This window comes from Balaenoptera musculus, chromosome 10 (genome assembly GCF_009873245.2).
Source record: "Balaenoptera musculus isolate JJ_BM4_2016_0621 chromosome 10, mBalMus1.pri.v3, whole genome shotgun sequence".
Lineage (NCBI taxonomy): Eukaryota > Metazoa > Chordata > Mammalia > Artiodactyla > Balaenopteridae > Balaenoptera > Balaenoptera musculus.
The window spans coordinates 35,137,976-35,156,036 of NC_045794.1; the positions used below are offsets into that span (position 1 = coordinate 35,137,976).

General features: G+C 35.2%; 1 protein-coding gene across 3 annotated transcripts in view; it reads left to right on the forward strand.

The window, feature by feature from the left end:
- Positions 1–18,061, forward strand: part of TMEM117 (transmembrane protein 117) — a 540,188-nt gene that overhangs the window by 344,488 nt on the left and 177,639 nt on the right. For all 3 annotated transcript variants that reach the window (XM_036866945.1, XM_036866947.1, XM_036866946.1), the window contains one exon: positions 8,105–8,202. In XM_036866945.1, coding sequence (XP_036722840.1) covers positions 8,105–8,202 — 98 coding nt within the window. The remainder of the gene's footprint in view (positions 1–8,104; positions 8,203–18,061) is intronic.

Here is an 18,061-nt window from a genome sequence, read left to right on the forward strand (position 1 = left end):
TGTTCTCCAGTTCAAAAATTTTGTCTTTTCAAAATGTAATCTAAATAGATTTAAAAAGTACGTGACCTTTTGGATTGACTTTTTTTTCACTCACCATAATTCTCTGGCAATTCATACAAATTGCTGTATGTATCAGTAGTTTGCTCTTTTTCATTGCTAAGTATTATTCCATGACACAGATGTATAACCATGTATTTATCCACCAACTGAAGGATATCTAGATTGTTTCCAGTTTGGGGCTATTTTTAATAAAGCCCACATGAACATTTGTGTACAGATGTTGGTGTTATCATACATTTATTTTTGTCTAGTAAAAATGCCCAAGGGTGCAACTGTTGTATTGTGTTGAAATTGGTGTATAGTTTCATAACAAACTGCCAAACTGTTTTCCAGAGTTTCTGTAACATTTCACTTTCCCAGAATATATGGGAGATATTCTCCCACAATTTCTCCACACCCTCATCTTCATTTGGTGTTGTTACTGTTTTTCATTTTAGTCACTTAGGTAGGTTTTGTCTTTATATAATATTAACCTTTGATGCATGGAACTAGAGTTTCAAGAATACACTGACATTTCCTTGACAGTCTCTTAGGAGTATCTCAGTTCATTTGAAGCCTTTTGCACTGCTGTTTGGTGATGAGAATATGTTTGTATCAGAAGATGCTAAGATTCCGTAACAAAAAGTTAGGATCTCAAAGAAGACCTGAGAAAAAAATCACAAAGAACTCTCTATTTGTCATGATGATGTCAAGTTGCTATTGTTGTGACCGTTCTGTAGAAGTAGGATGGACCCCATCTCAAATTTGTTCAAGTGTTGACAGTGATGATGCCACACTTGCACCAACAGAGTATGAAAAGGTTTATTCCTCCCATAATGAAGGTTCTCAGAGAGCATGGTGGCTCCCAAACAGGGCCAAAAATGGCTTGAAGGAGTCAGAAAAAGAGACTGACATGGGGTTTTTATGGTGGTTTTGGGGTGGGTCTGGGGTGAGAATTCCTGCTCATGGTTTGGACTTCCTGCTGATGCCAAGGGAAGGAGTACTAGGGTTTTCTCATCAACTTACCCAGATGTGGGGCAAAAGGAGAAGAGTGGATGGTGAAGCTTAAAAGTAGTCAGCAGTCAAATATCAAAAAAAAAAAAAATATGGAGTCAGACTTCTTACTATAATTTTGATGACATTGGGAAGAATTTGGGGATAAATGGCTGCAGCATGAACAAGGACTTTCCATCAATCTGCTTAGAAGCATAGAAGTAAAATGGACAATTTAAAGAAATACGGGAGCCCTGCTCACCATCTTTTCTTCCTCTCCAGCTTAAGTGCTGACATTTCCTGGTTTGTGACCAATGACTTATTACTCACTGTCATGCTCATGTTATTCATAATGATAAGCAATCTCTCCTCTTGGCCTGGGTATGTGAAGATTCACTCATTTTGATATTGGCTTTGGCTATTGGTAAATCAATGTGTCCTGAACCATAATTCTTTGGGCAGCTAAAGCCCTCAAAAGTAAAGTTTGCTATTACAAATTAAAGGAACTTTGTAACTTCCCATCCTGTCCCTGAATGAACACTATAGGGAATTTCAAAACACCTGCCAAAATATGGGTTTGCTTGGTATTGAACATTTGGCATTAATTGCCTATTCATGCTTCTTAAGTGCCAACTACTGGCTTATAATTCCATCTAAAGAATTTTGTACAATTAATGTGTACCTGTGATATGCCTCAATGAAATCTAAATAAAAGTGGCATCAATAAAGTCAGGAAAAGAATATTGCAGCTGTGGGGCAGTACATTACTAATAATCTCAATTTACTTTCTTAACTGGACAAGGAACTAAAAACAAACAAACGAAAAACAAATCTTTGTCATAGTAACAATTATACAAGGACCTTTATCCAAGTGTTTAAAAAGTAATTGTAGAAATCCATGAAAATCATCCATTGCTGATGGCATATTTTGCTCTAATTTTCATGAGATGGAAGACACGATTAAATTGGGAAACTATTAGCACTATTATCTTTAAGAGATGAAAATTATTAATGCTCTTACAGAATACTTATCATTCCATTAACTAAACACTTTTTCAAAATTCACTTATATAATAAATATAGGTAGCCAGATAACCTAATTAAATTTTTATATTACACATATGCTGAATATGAAGCAAAGCTTTTCTTCAGAATAATCTCTCAGAAAATCTGAAACTACCTTATGTTCAAATACCTACAAAATCTCATATTACATTTCATTATTTTATTTTGAATAAAGTTGTATTTGAGGAAGGCATTAATCTAAAACAGTGTTAAATAAAAACTAGCTTTGAATGCTATTTAGGTCATCTGATGGATACCATTAAAACAAGGAGACAAGTGTATCACAGATGTAGTAATTATTTTTGATGGTATAGCCTCGAAATGGCCCAAAATACCTGTCATCATGAATAAGGCTTTTAATAATCATTTTACATAACAATACAGAATTTCCATTTTAAAATAGGAAGATTTGGGCAATGAACTAAAAGAGTGTGGAGTATAAGTGTCAGAGATTCTAACTTTATCTTTATCTAACTTTATCTGATTCTAACTAAATCACATCTCTGAATTAGAAGCATGATCTATGGTGGAGGGTTGCCAAATGTAGTGACTGTCAACTATGTTTCATGACAATGCTAAGAGGACATATGGTGACTACAGATCTCAGGCCAAGTTGGCAAAGAACAGTTCTCCAAAGTAGGTGGCCCTCCCTGAAAGGCCTGGAATAATGGGGATGGGATGTTCTGATTGGGAGTGGGTCCTGTCACCCCTCAACATGAGCCTCTTGCAGAATGCTAGACCAGGGAAAACCTCACATCATTCAGAAGGTGATCCATTCCAAAGGAACCAGTATGAGAATTTTGTCATTAAGAATAAAAGAGGAAGAAAATAACAAGAAAATCCAATAACAGGTTAAGAACCCTCCACCAGAAAAATGATACCACAAGCCAGAGGAAAATTTTGATAAAAATATCCCAGTGAATTTAAAAAATTAGTGAAATCATTGTCTTTATAAAATAAGGTTTCAAAGCAAAGATACAAGAATTTAGAGAGGATGGTGTGAGACAGTAGAAGATGAAACAAGAGATGGTAGGCTCAGGAAAGGAATGCAGAAGAGAAAAATGTAGAGAAAAAATGGTCAGATTGGAATCTCCACAAACATTAGTCAACACACCCAAAATCCTAGTAAGGGATATGATATGACTGAGTGAGTAAAATTAAAAGTTAAAAAGAGGTGTAGACATAGAAGACAGAAAAAAACCCAGAATCTGCATAATTGTCTCTAAAAAATAGAACTAAAAAAATGGATAAGTAAAGTAATGGTTAAGTTTTCCCAAAAGACTTAATAGAATAAAGAAACATGTGACTCTTTAGACTTAAAGGGCAAATTGTACCTAGAAAAGTGACAGACAACAATCAATAAACTTAGCAAAATTATTACACTAAAAAAAATAAAAGAGAGAATACTGTGGGCATCCAAGCAATTAAAATATCAATTCACCTGTAAAGATGGAAAAAAAATTTTCTGGTTCCAGTTTTCTGATACTGCTCCTTGGCATCACTCAACAGTGTTAAGAAAGTAAAACAATGCCTTCAATTCTAAGGAAAAAAATTGTGATTCAGTAACTTTATACTCAGCCTAATTATTGGTCAGGTGTAAAGAAAATAAACAATTTGGTTGTAGGCTGCATTGTTTTCACAAATCTTCCGGAAGAATGTGTTATAGAGAAAAGTTCAGGCATTGGAAGTAGCGGAAAAACTCCAGCAGTAGTACTGGAAAAGATTGTTGAGGCAATTTGATTGAAGAACTAAGGTCAAAAGAAATGCATGGCTTCTGATTATAGACCAGAATATAGAGGTATTCCCAAACCATAACAACATAGAAATGATATATGGTGTAAAAAAGTATAATATTCTGATGTTCACATCTTTTATAGATGAGGGGAAAAGATATCATTTAAAGATGATAAATAAAATAGGGACTTAATATATTCAAAGAGTCAAAAAATTAATAGGAAAAATAATATAATAAGTACAATAGGGTGATGGAGGGGGAGAAGGCAGAGGGAGAAGAAGCAGAAAAATAATTTTGTCAATGCTCATACTAGTGAATAAATAAAATCAAAAGAAATAATAAAATACATCTATTAAATGGAGTTTAATTATAAAGATAATAATCAGAAAAAATAGAAACCTTTTATATTACAGTAAAATGCACATAAGAATGTAGGATAGAAGACGAAAAAAAGAGGAAACTATTTAAATAGTTTTACAGGTACTGATGTAAATATAATAATGTTCAAGATATATTGTTAAATAGAGAAAAGTTGTAAAATAGCATTGCAAAATTGTATGTGTATGTTTGTTCATTAATATCCTTAATGTATATGCTCGTGTATCAATGGCATAGCACTTATTTCTCTTAAATGATACTCCACTGCATAATAGCTATCTCAAGAGAGGCACTATGTAGCTACTGTTATTGTTATTATGTTATGACCTTGTATCCTAATAAATCAGTATTTTTTATTAATATCACATGCTTAACATAAAACTATATGTAGTACCTACATGTGAGTACCTACATGTACAGTCGGGCTAAGAAAATAAGACTGGAAAAATTGGAGAATGGTACAAGATACAAATTAATTCTCAGTTATGTTACACAAATCTACGAAACCTTCTTAGATTATTGCAACCTTTGGTTGCTGACCTCCCTTCCCTTTGATTTTTCACAGCAATTTAATCTGTAATGTATTTTAACATTGTACTGTATCTTTGTCACTTTCTAACGGTTCAATATATGATAGTTTTGTCTTTATGAAAGAGATGAGACTGATTGTCAATCCCTTTGACTCCAAATCCAGTTATTCAACACAGTCACAGGAAGCAGAATGATAGACATCAACAATAAACATCAATAATTACTATAACACCTGCTAACATATACTGTGTGCCCATAGATGATGAATAAGAAACTGAGACACAGAGTGGTTGATTACTTTGCCCCAAATCAAAAAAATAGTAAGAGACAAAACTTGGATTAGAAGCCAGGGAGGCTGGACCTAGAACTGGTGCACATAACAGTACATTAGAAGTGTGACCCTGCTCACTAACTTCTCTTTCTCCATGGGATATAATGACTTATTTTATAAAGTTGCTACAACAATTATTAAGAGGAGTACATCTAAGAGCTTTGTAATCCATGAAGCTCTCTAGCAAATGCAAGATATCACCGATGCCATTGTATCTTCTTGCTGCCCTTGTTACCACCATGTCGTATAGGCTCAACTCACAGAGGGGCAAAGTTTTCACTTAGATTCCTATAGAGATCACTTGCTTTTACGATCATTGACTGACTTTTAAATCTCAACATGCATGTTCTTGCTCAGACTGTACTATACTCAAGCCCCAAAATAAGCTTATATTCTACTGAGAAAGACTACCGACAAGGCATAATGTGATAAGGGGCATAATGAAGTTCTGAGTTCTGTGCAAAGACCTAATAGAGAGGAAAGGAGAAGGGAAGGATTGTGAGACTCAAAGAGTTAGAGAAATGTCTCCCAGCTTAGAAAAAAAGACCAGCAATTTCAAATTCTAATAATCTTCCCTGGAGTGAAGCATCAACAAGTTTCACATTGTATTTATGCTACACAGCAACATTTTTGCATTGTCTTCAGTCCCCCCTTTCCTGCATCTATTCCCACAAAGACTGTCCTTGACCAACACCAGAAATGAATTTGATTTCTCTAATGCAGAAGGTAATTGGATTTTTCTTTATTGAATGCATCCCTTTAATGACTGTCTCTGCTCCTGCCAATTTAGCTGCAAGTGACCTGACATTGATCTGATGATATGACTTAAAGAGTTGGAGCTGGGAGTGGAAAAGACCAGCTGTCTGGCATCAGAAAAAATGTTTTTTGCCTCATCTTGCTATTTTCCTGAGAAAATCCTTTGTCCTTGAATGTCATTTTTACAAAACATGCTGCTGTGATAATTGGTCATATAGCAGCAGATTGCTTCCTTCTAGAAAATATGATAAGTATTTCCCAGAAATTCAAAGGATTGTGAGAGATTACTACAAACAACTATATGCCAATAAAATGGACAACCTGGAAGAAATGGACAAATTCTTAGAAAAGCACAACCTTCCGAGACTGAACCAGGAAGAAATAGAAAATATAAACAGACTAATCACAAGCACTAAATTGAAACTGTGATTAAAAATCTTCCAACAAACAAAAGCCCAGGACCAGATGGCTTCTCAGGCAAATTCTATCAAACATTTAGAAGAGCTAACACTGATCCTTCTCAAACTCTTCCAAAATATAGCAGAGAGAGGAACACTCCCAAACTCATTCTACGAGGCCACCATCATCCTGATACCAAAACCAGACAAAGATGTCACAAAATAAAACTACAGGCCAATATCACTGATGAACATAGATGCAAAAATCCTCAACAAAATACTAGCAAACAGAATCCAACAGCACATTAAAAGGATCATACACTGTGATCAAGTGGGGTTTATCCCAGGAATGCAAGGATTCTTCCATATACGCAAATCAATCAATGTGATACACCATATTAACAAATTGAAGGAGAAAAACCATATGATCATCTCAATAGATGCAGAGAAAGCTTTCGACAAAATTTAACACCCATTTATGATAAAAACCCTCCAGAAAGTAAGCATAGAGGGAAGTTACCTCAACATAATAAAGGCTATATATGACAAACCCACAGCCAACATCATTCTCAATGGTGAAAAACTGAAACCATTTCCACTAAGATCAGGAACAAGACAAGGTTACCCACTCTCACCACTATTATTCAACATAGTTTTGGAAGTTTTAGCCACAGCATTCAGAGAAGAAAAAGAAATAAAAGGAATCCAAATGGGAAAAGAAGAAGTAAAACTGTCACTGTTTGCAGATGACATGATACTATACATAGAGAATCCTGAAGGTGCTACCAGAAAACTACCAGAGCTAATCAATGAATTTAGTAAATTAGCAGGATACAAAATTAATGCACAGAAATCTCTTGCATTCCTACACACTGATGATGAAAAATCTGAAAGAGAAATTAAGGAAACACTGCCATTTACCACTGCAACAAAAAGAATAAAATACCTAGGAATAAACCTACCTAAGGAGACAAAAAACCTGTATGCAGAAAAGTATAAGACACTGATGAAAGAAATTAAAGATGATACAAACAGATGGAGAGATATACCATGTTCTTGGATTGGAAGAATCAACATTGTGAAAATGACTGTACTACCCAAAGCAATCTACAGATTCAATGCAATCCCTGTCAAACTACCAATGGTATTTTTCACAGAACTAGAACAAAAACTTTCACAGTTTGTATGGAAACAAAAAAGACCCCGAATAGCCAAAGCCATCTTGAGAAAGAAAAACTGAGCTGTAGGAATCAGGCTCCCACAGTTGAAGGGAATGGTGAAAACATCACAGTGGTGATGTGATTTACCCAAGACGGGCAGGATTTGTGCACCTGAGAAAAAGAGGTAGAACATTTTTGGAACAATACTGGATAATTAGAATAAATATGCCATAAAAAGGGTTCAAGTCTTATATCTCACATATCATTGAAGGGAAAAAGGGAGAGAAAGGAAGGTAATATTTTGACTAGTGATATAGGTAAGAATCTAGACATAGCAGGAAGTGTTTGAATTTTGGAGTTTCTGATTTAGACAAACTTAAAAAGAATATGACATTTTATTTATTATGATTTTGTTTCTATGAAGAAGTTAATAGTATCTTAAAGATGCCTCATTGGATAAGGCAACCTTGATGTTTTTTAAAAAAATATCACTATTTGATATGTTGAACAGCCTTAAATATGCTCATTCATTATGTGAAGTCAAATGAACTGTTAAAACTTTTAAATGAAGTATAGTCTTATAATTTTTATCTCTGCATATATTCTAATGTTAAAATACATACATATTTTATTCTTAGCAAAATGTGAATTATATACATATTTAAACCTGAATGGAAGATTTCTGAAAGTGCTAAATAAGTTTCTTTCATTGCTTCAGGTCACTGATATGATGCTTCAGGACAAGCCCTATCCTGATTGGGGAAAATCTGCAAGAGCTTTCTGGAAGAAAGGAAATGTTAGGATTATTTTATTCTGGTAAGAGATTGTTTCATTTATTGACATGTGTCTTGCCTCATTCACAAGGACTTGAGTTGGATTTAGTTTTCTTTAGATATATAAAATTCTATCTAGAGAGGCACTTCTAGTGGACACTGTGCTCCATTGAAATGATGAAAACCATTATCCTATTTATCAATTAATTTCTGCTTACACATTATTGCATATACACATTTACAAGAGATACATTTACTAATATAGTAAAGCAAATAAGATTTTACCAGAGGTAAGTAGGTTTTTGAGTCAGCAAAAATAAGCTATAAGTTTCATCAATGGAATCTGGTATAAAAACGTCCCCAGTAAGTACTGAATTTCCAGTGTATTTGATAGGATATAATTTTGCTTTGAAGAAATCATACAGTGAAGGAACCTCTTTACAGATCACATCTGGCTCACTGGCACTTCTTTTTATACCAATAATTTCCTTTAGCTCTCCAGCCCAATCATTGCAATTAAAAAACAATCCATGTCTCATGGAACTTTGTTTTTTGTGGAGTCAACATTATTTATGTATATTTGAAGAAGCTTAGACAGAAATGGTAGGAATATAGAGACAGCAAGAAGGGCACTTCCACCAGGCCGTGTGACAGTGCCCAAACACAGTGATTCAACCCGATGTACGAAAAGTTATCTACATTAACACCCAGAAACCTTGAATTGATGATGACTTGTGCTTCATAAATTGCATTCTGTTCACCTGCCTTTCAAAATGAAAAAAAAAAAGTCTGTTTATTCTTGGATCTAACTCTGAGGGTTGATTTTTTTTCATGTACAAGCTACAGAAATCATGGTCACTAAGTACTTGGGGGAAAATATACACTCTAAGCTATCTTTGTACTTTAGCACTATTACTAAATGTTGCTTCAGATATATGGCATTTTGAACTCAATTAACAGCAAGTAAACAAAAAGTAGATTTTTCAATAACGTTGTAAAAATGAATATGATTTTGTAGATGTTTATTCACAACTTGCCTCTGAGTCAAGTGTGGCCTATTTTATGGCACATTTAACCTTCATATTGTTTCCTGTTTGTAAGCTCCCCATGTAGCTTGACTAAATAATATGTAATATAATAATTTTAGCAAGTATTCATTGAAGATATGTTTTGCTCCAGGCACTATGCTAAGAACTTACTCATTTAATCCTGATAACCCTGTAAGTAAGTGCTATTATTATAAGCATAGGTCTCTGAATTCAGGGCCCCAGTTATTAATCATTACATTAGACTGTCTCTAGAAAAACAAAGGATACATCAGCGTGCAAAGTCCAAATGATTATCCTTAATCCTTGTTTAGGTAATGGTGCTAAATAAGAACGTGAGATTCTGGGAAACCATTCTACCCTATAGAATTCTGTACAGGGGTTTTAGGAATCATAATTTAAAAGGAGATAAACGCTAATATTAAAAGTCTTTATGGGCTATCTCTCTTTTAAAATATCTACTTACTATGTTTACAGATATTTGGTATTATTTAATGTATCTTCAAAGGCAGCCCATTGATTATTGTTCAATGTGGCCAGTTACCAAGGTCACACATATATCATTTGCAAAGGTGAGCCATGCATATCTGAATGCGTCTATTATTGTTGTCATTAGCTACTCTTAGTTGCAATTGTTGTTTCAGAGGAGAGGAATCCATACTAGATTTCTCCTTAATCATCTTAGTACATTTTCCTTGAACGTTATTACTCAAATCTATGTATTACCAATCTCTTTTTATACAAGTGGGTTTATTTTTGACATATGTGATAACACAGTCCCAATGGATAATCTAAAGTGTATTTTGAATATTGTAAAATAATTTAATTAGTCACTGACAAATAGATAATATTCTTAAATGGAGAGCAAATTAAAATTCACGCTTATTCTTGTAGTCATTGTTTCTGTAAAATTATTGATTATTAGGTAATATATTTGAGAGATGATTTTTATTGTTATATTTCAGAAGTAATATTTCAAATCATGGAGAGCATAAAACAACTGGAGGAAAATTTAAATGCCGCTTCGAACATATTTTTTCCTAATTTATCCATTACATACTGTTAGATTATCTTGACAACAGTATTCATGGTTTTAAAAAAGAAAAATCTGATGCAAAATGTTGAATATGGAAATTATGTGGGAAGCAAAAAATCTCCCTTTTTGTTCATACTTTTCAGATAAAAGGGATTTAGCAAGTATAAAGGGCATTTGTTTTTCTAGCTCTAGGAGATAAAAATACAGAAATCATTGGCAAGGTTTTAAATGAAATAAAAGATAGTATTTACATACTATGTGTCACCCACTCAAAAAGAGGTATTTTCTTTTGGTTTTACCCTAGTTAAGGAGAGACATATTCATGTAATAAGTCTGTGGTGAAGAAATTTTGCAAAGGAAAGCTTTTATACATTGCAATGTGATTATTAGTTTAAACAGTACAACATGCAATTTTGTTGTAGTAAACTTACCTTTACCTAAGTGTAGCTGCTTTAACTCACAAATGCCTGTCAGAAACTATTTCATTTACAACTGTGTGGCTAAGTTCTTTCTGATTCTTAGTGATAGATGTCTCTACATTGGAAAGAATGGTTCCTATTTCTTTCTGTAATTGTGCAAACATGAGTCTGCTATAATACATGGGCCTTTATGCCTGGGAGGAGACTAAATTGTAGTTGATTTGAAAATACTAAATGGGAAAGGGCAGACTATTTATAGAACTTCCCTTACAAAGCCCCATTCCCAGCCCTTTTGTTAATTAAAAAGAATAAAAATTTAAAATCAAAATCCTAGATTAATGCCATATACTGTTCTATTTTCCAAAGGGGCTACCAATACCCATTTTCACTCACCTGTGTCTGAAGTAAATGTATACATAAACATAGACATAAAAAAAATAAGTAGTATGATATTTATATTAGCTTCTATCTCCCCGTTTTATTTACTCTCTAGAGACACAATTTATATGCTTTTGAGGGGAAACATCTTGGGATATTTCCCAAAGGCTTAACTTTTTAAAAAATAAGGAAGACACTCTTCTGTGATTAGTAGGGGAATTGGTGGAGGAAGGAGTTGGGAGAGCTGGTGGTCATTAGGGCTTCCCGGATACTTCAATTCCTTGCCTTGGAGACACATGAGAGGTTTGCACCTTTCTGCCCCCTCTGATCACATGACTTGCTTAGACCAATTAAAATGTGAGTGAAAGAGGCTTGTGTCACCTCTAGGTAGAAGCATTTAATTGCCAGCGAGAAGCACTGAAAGGGGCTCCTTTCTAGGTAGCCGTTGTGGAAGTTTGTGTCTAGCTGGAGCACTTGTCATTCATGTTCCCTGAATGACCTGGATAAGCCCAGCATCCTTTACAACACATGTAGTGTGAGCGAGGAATATACCTCTGCAAATGGTAAGCCATTGAGATTTGGGGATTATTTGATACTGCAGCATAAACCAGCCTATCCCGATGTATCCGGTCACTGATCCCTGGAAATGGAGTGCTGTCACAGCAGAAAGCAGAAATTTTAGTCTTGAGGGCTGGACAGCAAATGGCAAGAAAACCAATGAAGGCTGGAACGATAGTAATACAGGTATTATAGTGGCAGAGCATTTGGTAAAAACTGTGGTCTGTGATTACTTAGATGCCTGGAAATTGGAAAACATAGTACATTGCTGTGTGCATCTGTGTAAAACTGTCCACTTCCATTCCACTCTGTTGCACAGAGAAAATTACGTGTGTTTTTTTTTTGATGATTAGTATATTTATGTTTAAAAAAATACTTCATCTAGTGCTCTCATGGTTTGGGCGGGCATCTTTTGATCATGATTAGCTTTATTCTTGACTGAGAAACAAATGAGCTGCTGCTGGTTTTCCTGCTTTGAGTATCATGGTTATTATTCAAGTCTAACAAGGTTGTTTAACTTTGACCATTCAAGAGCTAATCAAGAAACAATTATTGTCTTTTTTTTTTTTTATGGGGAAACTTCTTTATTTTTATTTTTTTAACATCTTTATTGGAGTATAATTGCTTTACAATGGTGTGTTAGTTTCTGCTTTATAACAAAGTGAACCAGCTATACATATACTTATATCCCCATATCTCTTCCCTCTCGCATCTCCCTCTCTCCCACCCTCCCTATCCCACCCCTCTAGGTGGTCACAAAGCACCGAGCTGATCTCCCTGTGCTATGTGGCTGCTTCCCACTAGCTACCTATTTTACATTTGGTGGTGTATATATGTCCATGTCACTCTCTCACTTCATCCCAGCTTACCCTTCCCCCTCCCCGTGTCCTCAAGTCCATTATCTAGTAGGTCTGAGTCTTTATTCCCATCCTGCCCCTAGGTTCTTCATGACCATTTTTTTTTAGATTCCATATATATGTGTTAGCATACGGTATTTGTTTTTCTCTTTCTGACTTACTTCACTCTGTATGACAGACTCTAGGTCCATCCACCTCACTGCAAATAACTCAGTTACGTTTCTTTTTATGGCTGAGTAATATTCCATTGTATATATGTGCCACATCTTCTTTATCCATTCATCTGTCAGTGGACACTTAGGTTGCTTCCATGTCCTGGCTATTGTAAATAGAGCTGCAATGAACATTGTGGTGCATGACTCTTTTTGAATTATGGTTTTCTCAGGGTATATGCCCAGTAGTGGGATTGCTGGGTTGTATGGTAGTTCTATTTTTAGTTTTTTAAGGAACCTCCATACTGTTCTCCATAGTGGCTATATCAATTTACATTCCCACCAACAGTGCAAGAGGGTTCCCTTTTCTCCACACCCTCTCCAGCATTTATTGTTTCTAGATTTTTTGATGATGGCCATTCTGAGTGGTGTGAGGTGATATCTCATTGTAGTTTTGATTTGCATTTCTCTAATGATTAATGATGTTGAGCATTCTTTCATGTGTTTGTTGGCAATCTGTATATATTCTTTGGAGAATTGTCCATTTAGATCTTCTGCCCATTTTTGGATTGGTTTTTTTTTTTTTTTTTTTTTTTTTGGTATTGAGCTGCATGAGCTACTTGTAAAATTTGGAGATTAATCCTTTGTCAGTTGCTTCATTTGCAAATATTTTCTCCCATTCTGAGGGTTGTCTTTTCATCTTGTTTATGGTTTCCTTTGCTGTGCAAAAGCTTTTAAGTTTCATTAGGTCCCATTTGTTTATTTTTATTTTTATTTCCGTTTCTCTAGGAGGTGGGTCAAAAAGGATCTTGCTGTGATTTATGTCATAGAGTGTTCTGCCTATGTTTCCTCTAAGAGTTTTATAGTGTCTGGCCTTACATTTAGGTCTTTAATCCATTTTGAGCTTATTTTTGTGTATGGTGTTAGGGAGTGTTCTAGTTTCCTACTTTTACATGTACCTGTCCAGTTTTCCCAGCACCACTTATTGAAGAGGCTGTCTTTTCTCCATTGTATATTCTTGCCTCCTTTATCAAAAATAAGGTGACACTATGTGCGTGAGTTTATCTCTGGGCTTTCTAGCCTGTTCCATTGATCTATATTTCTGTTTTTGTGCCAGTATCATACTGTCTTGATTACTGTAGCTTTGTAGTATAGTCTGAAGTCAGGGAGCCTGATTCCTCCAGCTCCATTTTTCTTTCTCAGGATTGCTTTGGCTATTCGGGGTCTTTTGCGTTTCCATACAAATTGTGATATTTTTTGTTTTAGTTCTGTAAAAAATGCCATTGGTAGTTTGATAGGGATTGCATTGAATCTGTAGATTGCTCTGGGTAGTTGAGTCATTTTCACAATGTTGATTCTTCCAATCCAAGAACATGGTATATCTCTCCATCTGTTTGTATCATCTTTAATTTCTTTCATCAGTGTCTTATAGTTTTCTGCATACAGGTCTTTTGTCTCCTTAGGTAGGTTTATTCCTAGGTATTTCATTCTTTTTGTTGCAATGGTAAATGGGAGTGTTTCCTTAATTTCACTTTAGGAAACAATTATTGTCTTAACATACATGTGTGGGAGAGTGACATGATAATAATAATAGAAAATGGAATAAAGTAATAAAAAGGACCTAAGAATCAGGGGAAATGTCAGTTAGAAGGGTTTTAGTAATAGCTCTACTAATATCCAACTGTATGACCTGTATGACTACTTTGAGTTTCCATTTTCTTTTCTGTAAAAGGGATGTTTTGTTATTTTTTGTGGTCCTTTTCAGCTCTACAATGCTATTTTCTACTGTAAGATTAAGGTGTGGGCGAGCGAGTAATTCTGTCTGCTTTGCTCCAGAGGCCAGAATATGGACTGCTATAATCTGAATGTTTGTGTCCCTCCAAAATTCCTGTGTTGAAATCCTAATGCCCTATGTGATGGTATTAGGCAGTGGGGCCTTTGGAAGGTGCTTAGGTCATGATGGTGGAGCCCTCAGAAATGGGATAAGTGAGTTTATAAAAAAGGCCTCACAGAGACCCCTAGCCCTTTCCACCATGTGAGGACACAGCAAGAAGGTGCCAGCTGTGAATTAGGAAGGAGGCGCTTACCAAACATAACCATGCTGGTGCCTTCATCTTGGACTTCCAGCCTCCAGAATTGTGAGAAATAAATTACTGTTGTATATAAGCCACCAAGTGTGTGATACTTTGTCATAAAAGCCCAAATGGACTAAGATATGAGTCAAAGAGTGTTAAGTCACATGGAAGCAGCTTTGGATACATGTATGAAAGAATTCCCTAATAATGCGAGTGTCTGAGTGCTGAATGAGCCTGCCTGATGGACTGCTGAATTCCCCGTCAGGGGAAGTATTCCTGCCAAGGCTACATAGTCTTTCAGGGATGCTATACAGGATTTTCACATTGAATGAGAAAAAAGTAAATCACTTTAAATTTTCATGAAACTTGAAGGTTCTGTGACTCGACATTTTTAACTAGAAAAGTACTGCATATTGATTTTATATAGAGAGGATGCTAATTATAATTTAATATGCTCTGTTTAATTCCATCATCATTATGAACAGAATTTTTACATTAGACAATGATTCATGAAAGTTTCCAGGGGCAACTAGAGTATGCACAGCTTTTTGCCTCACTTCCCAAATAATAAATTAGCCCATATCTTTTCTCTGGATGGATTTTGTCTTTTTGCCTTCAGTCTTCCTTCCGTCTCAACATGTCTCTTTACAGAGTTGTCTATCTTTAATTAAAAGCTGCCTCTATGAGGAAAAGCAGAACATTTTTAGCCCAAAGCATGTAACTGTACCTACTGAATCAGTCACCTTAACTTTAAACATTGCACTAAGTTAACAAGCTCCATTTAAATCTGTCTACTTCTCAGCAGAAGAATCCAAGGATATGCTTCACCTGGTTTTCTTGCTAGATGTTGTTCCCTACTTCTGGCTAAAAAGATGATTGATGTTACATTACTGTTTTGTTGAATTAATGTGTTGTCATATTATTTAGAGATTTTCATTTAAAAAGTAAATTATATATTTATGCCTGAGGGATTTAACTCTCAGGTATATATTTATGCCTGGGCATTAACACAATCCCATGCCCTTCGAGACTTAATTTTGCTGAATTAAGAACAAATCTTGTTTGCATTTAACTTATTTAAGTAAATACTTAAGTGCTGAGTACAATATGAAATAGTGTTTAGAAGCAGACTCTGAAGCCAGTTGCCTGGCTTTTGGTCCTGGTTTTACTACTTACTATTGTGTGTTAGTTGTTTTAACTGGTATTATATGTTATGACTGGTATTATGAGCACCAGGTGCTCTCCATGATGCTGAGAATACAACTTTGAGAGAGAAAATAAGGACTCTGGCAGCATAATTTTCTGTCCAGTGAGAAATATGGGGGCAGGAGGTAATACCCGCCAAGGTGTAGGTTCAAGGTGAGCTCTCGGGATGGTTTTGCTAGGGCTGAAGTGTCTTCTCAGGATAAGTAGGAGCCAGAAACATGGTGATTGGTTAGGTATGTGGAGTGAGGCAGAGGGAGAAGTTCAGGGTATCGTTGAGTAGTTAGGCTTGAGCAGCTGAACAGAAGCTTATGTTACTCACTGAGACAGGAGATCCTGGTGGAGAACTGAGTCTTAAATGGAGGCATAATGAATCCAGGCTTGAGCATGCTGAACTTGATGTACTAATTGAGATACCTAGTAAGCAGGTCCTTATACGGGATCTGAAGCTGAGGAGTGAGGGAGTGAGGTCTGAGACAGAAATATAACTAACCTTTATATCTTGGTTTACATTTTTATACTTTTGTAGATGTCATTATCTACATGTATGGGGTGTTTGAGTGGGTGTACAGTGAAAATAAAAGATCTACTAGAGTAAACCTATGGAGCTCTTTTATTTGGGAGCCGGCAGAAGAGGCATCTGGAGAGAAGACAGAGAAAGAGGGGACAAAAAGAATGAAAAGTCCGAAAAGTGTGTGTCATAGATGCCAAGAGAAGAGAGAATATCAAGAGACATAACAATGTCAATAGTCCAATGCTAACGATATATCAAATAAGATCAAAATGCAAAGTGTCTATGGGATTTCACTCTAAGAGGACCATCAGCGATGAGCTTGGCAAGAATGGTTTTCCGGAATGTTGCTGATAGATGCTAGACTTGTACCGGGTCAACCCACGATTAGGACAGGAGGAAATAGGAACAGGGAGGATATTCAGAAGGTGAGAGAGAAGGCTGGAGGGATATCTATATTTAAAAATGAATATTCCCCAGGAAAAATTTATATGTATTTACTGATTTGGCTATTAATTGATATATCTTGTCCAGAGCATATTCATTTTTCTCCCAAGAGATGGAGGTCATTTCAAATTACTTGTTGCCCAGGTACTGAATAAAAGGCTCTTAAATTAAATTTTGTGGTGAAAATTTACTGTTTGTTTTTCTCATTTTTTAGTAGGAAGATAGACAATAAATAGTTCATAGGGTTTTAAATTTAAAAACCTTTAAAAATTTAAAGAAATGCATTAAAATCAAAATGGTGACTAAGTTCTCTACATATTTCTGCTCAGATCATATTACTTCAGAGCAGGATAGCATCTCACTGATCATGTCCCTAGGACTTAGCATAGTGCCTGGCACACAGTAAGCATTAAATACACTCTTGCTGAAATAACTACTTTGGTGAGGACTTTCAAATATATAATACTCTAGGACATTTTTGAAAATTTCTTTAGATAGAGGACTTCACTGAAAATGATAAAAGGACAATTAAAAGTATTTTGACTTTGTGATTAACTGATGCTTTATAAGAAGATTTATAATCCTTATGAATTTTTTTCTGAAAAATTTTTAGAAATATTTATTTTCAGTACTTTAAAAAAATCATCTTGTTTGCAAATTATGTGCTTTACCTACAGCTAGAAGGTGCATTTAAAAATCGTGGGATATGTTTCTACAGTGATGCAATGTCAGCCCCACACTGACCCTGAGGGGTTTTAACTTAGGATCTTTTCCTCATCTCTTAAAGGTGAGTAAGGTTTAAGGAAAAAGGATTAAATAAACAGTGTTAAATTACTTACTAGTAACCTCCCTATTATAGGCCTTCATTCTAATTGCTAAAGCCTGGAATAGCAACTCTGAGTCCAAGAACAATCCTCCAATTTATAAATCTTTGAAAGAAAATGCCCTTTAATAAAGGCTTGGAAATACTGCATAGTTTTTCTGTATAACAGCTGTTGGTAGAACATAGTTATTCCTCTTCAGTCTTAAATTTACTGGTTGAATGGAATACTTCCCTGAGCTGGGAGACCTAAGTCATACTTATTAAATTTCTAAAGTATAGGTCATGTTTTCAAAGGTCCCTGAGTTTGCATATAATAGTATAAATGCACGAAATTAAAATAGAAACAATAAATTCTAGAAGAATAGAAAGCAACATTTAACCAGGTTTAGTGACTCGA